The 10,791-nt window shown below is 35.2% G+C and overlaps 1 protein-coding gene across 1 annotated transcript in view; it reads left to right on the plus strand.

Annotated features, from left to right (window-relative positions):
* GABRA2 (gamma-aminobutyric acid type A receptor subunit alpha2) overlaps positions 1-10,791 on the plus strand; it is a 68,785-nt gene that overhangs the window by 6,347 nt on the left and 51,647 nt on the right. The window contains exons 2-3 of the mRNA XM_085322885.1: positions 451-539; positions 3,102-3,217. Coding sequence (XP_085179011.1) covers positions 451-539; positions 3,102-3,217 — 205 coding nt within the window. The remainder of the gene's footprint in view (positions 1-450; positions 540-3,101; positions 3,218-10,791) is intronic.

A 10,791-nucleotide genomic window follows, 5' to 3' on the forward strand; every position in this document is an offset into this window, starting at 1 on the left:
GCCGAGCGGCTGCCAGACGTGGCCGGCGCTGGACAGCGGCAGGGGTCCGCTTGTGCGGCGGTCCCCTCGCCGCGCCGCTGCAAATGGCAGGATTCCCCCCGCCCCCCGGCTGCGGTGTATCGTAGCGAGAGGAGGAACGGTTAAAACACGATCTTTYTATATATACGGTTTTTTTTTCATCTTGGGGCTTTCAGCTTACAGAAAAGGAGAGCATCTGATGCATCTGCTCACATGCCACTTCTGATCATACGTTGCCTCCTTGCACAGAGCAGGATCGTTGGGAAAGATGGAGATACCATAAGTTGCTAGTAGTGAAAAGTGCTGCAGAAATCCAGTGGTTTCCCTTCTCCATTGAAGTGACATATTTTTTCCTGGGTTAAGTTGAAAGCAGCGCTTGGCGGAGAGTGACTGTAGCTCAGAGTGGGTTTGTGTTTTTTTTTGCACTGTTAGGTTTTTCAAAGAGCAGCGATGAAGAGGAAGCTGGCACTCTCGGAGATGCTGTTGGTTCTTCTCATTTTATTGGTGTGGCTGCCAACAAGGTGAGCAGATGTTTAATTTTGTTGTTCTACATAAACATATATGTTATGATCTGCTTAGGGTAAGCTTGTGTGAGAGGTTGTAGTAGTATGTAGTACTGTGATAAAAAACATCTCTTCTGGCTGTTCAAATACAATAAATATTACATAGTYTCTAGAGCAAATGCAGTGGGAGAAGGAACTGAGAGCAATATAAACCAAGTGGCTTGTCCAAATAGCTTTAAACAGTTTGTAGATTGATATTTTATTTCACTATTTGAAGGAAAGCTATGCCTTTAAATGGTTTATTTTAGAATTAGGTTCTTAAAGATTTATTAGAGCTGCTGTATCACTATCAGCCTATGCCACACATATATTTCTTCATGCAGATAAAGCAATAGATTGTCGTGAAGTCAAATAGCAAATTGTAAYCTTAAAATAATACTGGCATTCTGTTAATACAGCTAGCCTTTCTTTGGTCTTATTTTGGTCAACGTAACAATTCTGAATGATACTTAAGCTTTAAACCTCTAGGTGGAGATAGCATACAACTCCAGAATCTCATATAAGAAGACAATAGCCTCATTTACTAATCAACTTTTCTTATGTTGTTTAAAGTTCTCTGTTTCTAAAGTGAAAGCATCTTAGAAAGTATTTTTAATCATGTAGTTAGTTTTGTGTTGCCCGTAATCCCTAAACGTGCAATTAATTGTAGTTTGTGACTTCTGCTTAGTTACTTTGGCTCACACTGCCCTAGGTCTTGCCCTGCCTAATACGGGAAGGGTCTTAAGTCACCCAATTCAAGTTTCCTATGGTTGAAAATACCTACGTTTATTTTTGTCTGTTTCTTACTGACCAAAATGTTAATGGAAAATGTGTTTCCTATTTCACTTTGTGCCTAACTATGGTGCAGTATTAGTTGAGTCACAGTGGGCCAGATCCTGCAAACCTTACTCGTGTGAGTAATTCCACTGACGTCAAAGGGATTACATGCGCAATTATAAGGGAGTTTATGCCTGAGTAAAGTTTGGAGGATTAGACCCTAGTAATGATGTAATTGTATGAATTATATTTTTAGTGATATCTTGACTTCAAAAATCATTTTATCTCAAAAAGAAGCTTGTAAAATGGCAGAGACTTACAGTACAGGAATATTATTTAAAATAAAAAATGAAACATCCGGTAATTGTAATTATTAGTAAACTCCATAGAAGAGTAAAATCACAGATTACGTTTTGATATTTGCTATATAAGTTATCTGATTTTGATTGATTCTTTGGGATATATAATGGAAATCGCAGACTGCAATAATTTACATTTAAATACTTCCTCCATACTGTTGAATTAGGAACCAACATAAACCCCTATCTTTATTCGTTTTATAACTTACTTTAAAAAATGTCTCTTGAACCTATTTTTGATCTACAGTAGGAAGAAATCATGCTCWTTTTCAATGTATAGCTAGTCATTCAAAACACCTTGATTAATAGTCCAATTACATATGATAAATACTTCAACATGTCTTATGAGAAATACCAGATGGCTGAAAAAAGCATAAATGATATTGCRTGGTAGCATATAATGCTTTGCTTTCTTGATACTAATGTTCTGGTATTAATAAGAGAAACTAATGCATTTCACATGCATGATGCTTAAAAATTGTTAGCTCAGTAATGTTTGTATGTGTAGACTTTGTGCATGGGAATGGTCCCCAGTACACAAAACCTTTGGTTTGGATATCCAGGTCCAGGTGGACTGTTCAGTCAGATAGCTGGCTAGGCAACAGATTCATGTTCCAGTCCTTCGTGTTTTCCAAGGAGATATGACCCATGAAGCCTATAACATATCTTTCTTCACTGGGGAAGTTTTAAACAATTGATGATCTGTATATTCTTCTTGAAGCTTCATTTATGATTTCTTCTATCCAGCTTTTACAAGGTTTGTCTGCATCTAGTGGAATTTGGGTAGTGCTTTTTATAACAAAATACTGATTTAGAAACAGAGGCTATCCAGAGCTATCCTGCAGCTTGCTAATCAGCATCATTGTTCCCACCCACCAAATACTGACATCAGAGGACTCCCTGAGCATGATCGCAGGAGTTTTCCCTCCTGTTAGTAGGTCTGGTCATGTACGTTATATGACCATTGGGTGGAGGCAAATCCACAGGATTTATGCAGAGGAATAGTACACAGAGGATAGAGCTGGAAGGAGACAGTTTTATATGTGGGAACTCAGGTTGTCAGTCTAGGAGTGACATAGTATTGAGGCCTGGAAAGCTCTTTTAGGCTTTTGTAACTGCACRACTGAATGTGTTAATGGAGCTTGAAGCATCCCTCACTGTGATGCAATGTGGACTGGAAGTAGAGGCTACTGGAAAATTACTACCTAGGAATTTTAAATAGTACGTCATAGACTCTTACGTTTCTGAACATGTTAAACATAAATTCTGAATTTGTATACTCCTAACGATACCTTTCATATTAGACGGTGATGTGTTAAATATTCAAGGCTAACCTGCAATGACTGCATGCTGAGTGAATGTAAAGCATATCTAGCACATTGTAAAATATAAAATGTCCATTTAGATCAGTGCTGGCTGACTCGCTGGAAGATGAAGCTAAGAATAACATCACCATCTTTACAAGAATTCTAGACAGACTTCTGGATGGTTATGATAATCGTCTTAGACCTGGATTAGGAGGTAATAAAAATAATTAAAGATTGTTTTAAAAAATCGGTTCTTAATATTCAGCCTTTGTTATTGATGCAGTGATATTCTTTCTTCATTTTTTTCCCTAACAACTAGTATATATTTTGATAAATTATTTATAACTATATTCACCCAGTTGAATAATTTGAAATTTGAGGAAGATAACATCTATGAACAGAAAGCAGGCACTTTCACATGTTTATCTTGAGTAAAAAGAAAAAAAAATCTGGAGATTTAACATAGCAGATGAGAATGAGAACAAAAATAACATCTGAAGCTGTTATACCAGTCAGGGAATTTTGGTTGAGCAAGCAGTGCAGGCTTGATTCTCTGCAATGCGATGAATGTATGTTTTCAGAAATCTACATGTGTGTTTTGTGTATGTTCTAAAATTTGCATTTTGGATTCATTCATTGTCCCAGTAAACTCAATGGGAATGTTATATCTTTGACTTCTTTGGGATTAGGATTTTATTTATAATTTGGATTTTGTTTGTGGATATTTTACACATTTTAAATAGAAATACTGGAGAGCAGAGGTCACTGAACTCTTGTGCCATGTCAGTTGTTTTTCAGAATACCAGTTTTCATGTTCATTTTAAAGCGGTATACTAGTTTGTATAAGTATGTAAGCAATAAACTTAAATAATTTGGCTTGGTGTTAGGAGCGTTACTGTGCAGAATGATCTGTATGATATGGGGAGAGGCAGAATATCTGGATTTTGATAATATTTTATCTTATATTATTAATAATCTACCATTTATACTTAATATCTAACATAAATATTTACATATTGATAGTAAAACTATTWTTAGTATTATTTTTTGTTATCGTTTTAGTAATTTTCAGCCTGGGGACTGTTTCAGCTTGTTGAAACTAAGAGCACTAGGAAATTCTTTAGAACCATTCCGGCTCCTGTTGGTTTCAATAAGATCAGACCCAMAGCTGTAGATCTGCTCTGACTTCTGTGGAAGTAATTTTAACAATTCCRTTTGACCAGATTAAGAATTGGTTAAAGTTCACGGTTTTTAGTCAACACTTCGCCATCCTAACCTGTGGCTCTGCTGCTGTTCTGAGTCTGAAAACCTTGGTTGGCACCTGACACAGCATAAAGTGGGAGTTGGCAAAGGCTGGCAACAGCTCTCTCATTACACATTAATTTTAACTTGAAGTATCTTTACCTTTGTTTCTGGCCTCTGTACAGTTGAGACTTGTGAAATGTTTTATATAAAAGGGCTGTTTTATTTAGATGATCCATAAAAGGAGACATATGGTACTGTAGATGGATGTGAGAATCTATATGGTAATGTTTTCGTGGAGATTCAATTTCTCTGCCAAATACCTGATTTAAAGAATTTAGATGTAGTGTGAACATGCCTTGCAGGTGACCTGTAGAAATATTTTACAGCATGAAACTCAAGATTAATTTGGAGGGCTTTTTTAATCATGTTTTTATTAGAAAAGTAATGAAAAGTTTTTTCTTGCTTACAAAAAGGAAAGCCCCATTTAATAAGAGCACTCTGCAGTTCCTTTGCATATCAAGCCTTCCTTTGAATATTAAAATTTATATTGTTGAGTGCATGAATTTAGAAAACTGTATTTCCCRGTGGATTTTTATTTTATTTTCCAATAATTCAGCTTTAAAATACTTACCTCGTTTTCTGTTTCAAGCCTCCTAGGTAATTAGAATATACTTTGGGAGCATAAAAATTAAAGAATTAACAGCTGTTTGGTATTGGCATACATGGCAATCAACCCATGCAGAACATGTGTGAAATGAAACTGTGTCATGCATATTAAACCGTGATGATTCATGATGCATTAATGTTAATCTACAATAATACTTCAGTTGTCAATGAACAGATTCTGATAGTTTAAAAAAACACTTGTAAAATTCAATTGTGATAACYCATGATATGAAATGTACCAAACACTTTTGTAGATAATTCTTACTGATTATGGAATTTCTTATTTCAGGAATTTTATTCCTTTTTCTTTGTTAATATGTACTATAAAAATAAAAAAGGAAATGATTGCTTATTGAAGTTACGTCCCTTCCCCCCTTTCTTTTTCTTTCTTTTTTTTTTTTAAAGAAAACAAAACACGATGTGTCTGRTGACTCTTGATAGTTTCTAAAAGTGTTCTTGCACAGACTACTGTGTTTTGACCATGCCACATGTCATTAATTTAATATACTTAGGCTCAGTTCTGTTCAAGGTAAATTTATATGAATTTGAAGTAATTCATTTGAAACCAGTAGAGCATTTATTTTGGCATAGCAGCTTGCATTATGCCACTAGGCTTGTATGACTGAAATCACAATCTGGTATAACATGTGCTAAAACAGAAATAGTCCAGGATCTGAGATAAATTCTTTTAAAGTCTCYGAAAGTAAAAGTTATTCACTGGCCCACTTTCATGTGATGTATTTTCAGAGATGTCTTACAGCAAAATCCAGCTCGGTTTGAAGAAATAYTCACCTCAAAAATATTTTTTAATAATGAAAACTATTAGTTTAGCCCTGGATGTTTTAGCTAGCTACTGACTAACAAAATGGATTAAGTGGAAACATATAGATTCCTTTAAATGCTGTGTAAAAATTCTGCTTAAATAAAGGTCTGTTTAGGAATTTTTTCTTGAATTTAGGGATTGATTTATAATTCATTTTACTGGAAAACTTGTTAGCGCTTAYTGCGTGTAATTGATACTTTAGTAATATATTGATACACTGCAGAACTGAGAGGTGTGTTCTGTATACTGTTAGGACAGCTTTGACTTTTACTGTTGATACAGATCTGTTGTAAAACCAGTTTTCGGCTGTTGGAAAGTCATCCTAGCAGCTGGGATCCTTGAATGATGTATGAGTACTACAGTGATGCAGTAGCCTGCAAGGTGGGTGTGGGCAGGGAAAAGAAGACATTGCACTGTCCCCTGAATCCAGGGACGTCTCATATGTATTAGATAACCCTGAAATCTACTGGGCTGATATGAATAGGAATGAGGTTATTCAAAGTGGGATTAAAATTCCTCTATACTGATTTTACACTAAGATCTGGATTGTAGCTGGAACACTCCTGACTGCACTCTCATTTCTGACTATTTTACTTAAACATTCTATGCAATTTCTATTTAGATGTCAAAATAAATTAAAAGTTTTGGTTTCAAACCAAATTCTATATATCATTAGCACTAATGTGTATGAAATAGTCATACAAAATGACAAGTCATCCAGAGGTTGATTGTTTATTATTTTCCTAAAAATCATGATGGAATTTTCTTCTATATATTTGCTGTAATGTTTGCGAGATAGTTGTGATAGCACAAATCCTTTGACTTCATTAGCTTATAGAAAAASAGTCTACAAAACAGTGGACACTAAACTAAACAAGGGAACAAAAGAAACTTCAKTTTTTTAAACAGAGAGACAATAGAATGTTGAAGTTGAGATACAGCTGCATTCAAATCAGGAAGTAATTGAATTATCTGTCTGTGCTGTGTCTGATTTYCTCTACCCCATGGGCAGATGTGATTAAAGGACACAGGGAGAAATAGTAAGGCAATCCTATCTTTAATTTGTTGACATTCTTGTATATTAAATATATCAGTAACAACAACATTTTTGTACTTTTTTTGAACTGTTAGCTTCTTTTCAAAGATGAAGGAGGAAGAGACAGAGACGGTGCTAGGATTTTGATAYCATGTTGGGTGCTTGGGTAGTCTGACTACCTCCATTAGCTATCCAGCCTGCTTTCCTTTCTTATACTTGAAATTGTTATTTTCTAGCAGCTGTTGTACTTGTATCAGTTCTACTCACCCAAATTTAGAAAACAATTGAATACAGGAAACAATTAGAAAAGATGAATTTACATCTTGAAAAAATGGAGTGGGGAATTACAGAGATAGACTTCATTGTCTAAGGGGCAGATTTCAAATGGCATATTGACATTGGCAAGAGCTGCACAAATTTATCCTATTTGAGAATCTTCCCACAAACCGTGGTAAGTCTCAGTGACTATTGGAATGGCATTCTTTTTGTAACTAGAGAGCTTAATGTTGACTATTCAAAAAACTCTAGCAGATCAGACAGTAGGTAAGTGAAAACTGGATGCCACCATGGTTCCATTTTGAAGATTCCATCTCYGCTGCAAGGTGATTGTCAAATGTTTTGATTGTGTTAAATGAAAATCTCTATTAGCTTTCATTTTCAGCCATACCAAAATCGTTTTTTCACAACATTTCATAAATGGGTTGCACAGGAAAACTGAAGGGAACTAAGAAAGATTATTGCTAACTATTGCTGTCTGAGGGATGACGAGCAGCGAGCACGTACAGGCATAATCACTCATCTTTGCAGCAGTGGGGATATCCTCGCATGGAGTTGGTATAACAAGGTAGAGGATCAGGCTCAGTGATTAAAAGTGTATGATGTGCTTATATGTGAGCTAAAAAGGGAGAAAAATATTTTTTCACAGAAACATTTTTCTAGATTGGGACAGCTATTATATATGTGTGTATCAAAGGTTTGTATGTTTCCAGCTGCCCGGAAGTAAGACCATCATCATGTGCTGATAATCTGGAATATGCTAAGTTTAGGACAACATACTTACATATCCGTATGATTCAAAGAGTTTTTAATTGGCTTCGGAAACATTTGCAGCAGTTTTAGCAGTCCCTCAGCTGGGGATTCAAAACTTCAGCAGTGTTTGTCAGCCTCATCCTACTTGATACAAATTCAGAGCAGCCTCATGGAAGGTCCTTGGGCTGTTTTTGCTGCTCAACACTACAAGGATGCTTTCACTGCTGTTTTTAAAAGAAAAAGTTGCTCCTGCTCAGTTCCTTCCATATGTGTGGTTGCTACCCTGGCCCTTTTTTTGCCCCAGTTTCATCTTTTAGAGAAGATAATGCCCCTGCCAGTGCTAGTGCAGAGCAGCTCAGAGCAGCACTTGTATTTTCTGAAAGCACACTATTTATATATGATACTTACGCTGGGATACAAAGGAGTAAACTACTCCTACACTTGCTCTTTTTTGATCTTACCTTGAATGGATCATGTGGAATCTGGCCATAATAAAGTAGATCTGAATAATACTTTCAAAGGAGTTGGTTAGAAACTCAGATTAATTTATGTCTGAGTTGCAGATAATGTGTGTTGGTAAAAAGCATTTGTTGTAAAAAAATGGAAAAGGAATAAGGAGGAAGATTCAAAAATTGTATTTAATTAGTTATTTAGGATAGGTACATGGAGCTAAAATACAAGAAGAGAACTCAGTAGTTAGTTGTAAGCATAGCTTATTCATTCATAGCTTCATTTGTTTCTAGAGAATGAATCGTTAGGAAAGTGGTAGGATAAAAAACCCCAGAAAACTCTTGAGCTACTGAAGAACAAASCAGCAGAAGTGATATAGGATAGGGTATTGGTTGAGGTACTCAGCAAAAGTTTTTCTTTTATTTAATGAAAGGTAGTTGTTAAAAACAACAGTGAAGATKTCAAAATTAATTTGCAATTGTGCAAAGTATTGTGATTGCACAAAATGTTGCACTGTGCAGGATGGCAAAATGCTATGCCCACCAACATTTAACAAAAATCTAGGTCCTCAATAGGAAAGTTTATATACCTATATAGGAGCTCATCTGTAAGGATCTCCCAGTTCACTGAACTTTTTTTTTCCCCTGGCAAAGTATCACATATGCCTATAATGGTAGAAATMCTGCTGATGCCACCAAGGCTTAACTAGTGGTTGGCTTACTTTTGTCTCAGCTACAAGGAAAACATGAACGAAGATACTATAGATTTCTGTATTCAGTCTCTCTTACCATTTTGAAGGAATTGTAAATCAGATTGACACAATGCTTTAATTGTTCAAGCGAGATTTGTTGGGCTCAAACAAACAWGACCTTTATTCAGACATGCATCTATTCTAGATCATTGACATACTGGTTGGAATGCGAGTTAGTATCCGATATCCTAATATCCTGTATCCTAATATCCAAGGCCTTCCACTGTTGACTGCTTCCTGCTGATAYCTGTTAACAGTTTGCATAAATCTTGCAACCAATATGCAATCTGAAATGAAAAACTTTTTTTTTTTTTTTTTTTTTTTACTCGGATTTACTAGTTTAGTAGGCAAGCACCAATGGATTGTAAATTATTGTTTCAAAATTTTTATTATTATTCTGAAATGACATTGTTTATGTAGTGCCACCTACATATATCATTGCTRTGTAAATAATCTGACTAGCTTTGAAAGATTTTCAGAAATGTTTAAGCACATTAGAAATTAATCCAGAATATTTTGGGAAATTTTAATGGATTTTATGGATTTCTTGTTGGATTTTAACCAAGGATAAAGTGAATTTAAAATGTGAAAATCAAAGCATATATTGCTTACACTGAGAAAAATGTTAGTCATTCTGTAGTAACAAAGCCCCATTTCRTAAAACAAAATCGATAATATTCTAGCTTACATTAAAAAGTATACTTACAAACAAGATTAGGGAAATCCTTTTATGTTTATTGCTATGATATAGTCCAGGAGTAATGTATTCGCTTTGTATATACTTTGTATAGGAGATACAAAAGTCACACATTTCAAATCTTTTATTTAATAATGTATACCAAAATTGAGTGCTAACTAAAGCACTTAAGAAGAAGGGAAGCTATGGAGGCCTCTGACTGTGGGGTATAAGCACCTAAAGGAATTTAAAAGATTTTGATGAAAAACTATTTAAATAGCAGTTAATAAAAGCATAAATTCTCTATGAATTGTTGTATTTAGATTTATAGGTCATAGTAGATATTTGGAATATTTGCTCAGAGAAGTGCTAGAATCTACATCATGAGAGACTGTCAAAATTTGACAGAACATGGCCTGAGAAATCTTATCTGTCTTCATTGTTGGTTCTGCTTTGGACCAGATGATATCKAGAAGGTCCTTTCTAAAATGAATTATTCTAAGATTCTATAATCTACAATTAGCAAGACATTGAACTAATGCCTGAAGYTTTCCATATTAATTGGTGACTGTGAAAGAATTGGTTTTAGAATGTGAGCTCTGTAATATAGAGTTGAACAAAAATACCTGTGTAAATGAGTGGTTGAAACTAAGTGAGGACAGCAGAACATTATTCATAAACCAGTAAAAGATTTGGAGTAAACAGGAGAGGGCTAGGAAAACCCAGAAGACATATCTGTCCTTTTCTATGGTCTTTACCTTGGATTTTCTAAGATTGAGCAGAAGCTAGGACTTGGCYAATCAGTTAAAAGTGACTCTAGCCACCTCCCTCTCACCATAATCTGAAGTCCTGAAAAGAGTTAAATATGAGAGAAGATAGTATCTTAAAGGAGATGGACTATATTTCATTGATTCATTCTCAGTTGGTTTTGCCATCATTAAATATATAACAAATAGAAAATTTTCTGGGATGTAATTGTATTTGGGGAAAAAAATGGTGTTAGCAAAGCTGTGTGAAAGTCTGTGGCTGCCCCTTACAGAGTTGTGAACAAGTAGAATCACTGAAAAACTCAGTTGTACAGTACCATGCATTCCAAAACCAAAAGCCTCCTC

The sequence above is a fragment of the Rhea americana genome, unplaced genomic scaffold (genome assembly GCF_003343005.1).
Source record: "Rhea americana isolate MKP2758 unplaced genomic scaffold, rheAme1 scaffold_8, whole genome shotgun sequence".
Taxonomy (NCBI): domain Eukaryota; kingdom Metazoa; phylum Chordata; class Aves; order Rheiformes; family Rheidae; genus Rhea; species Rhea americana.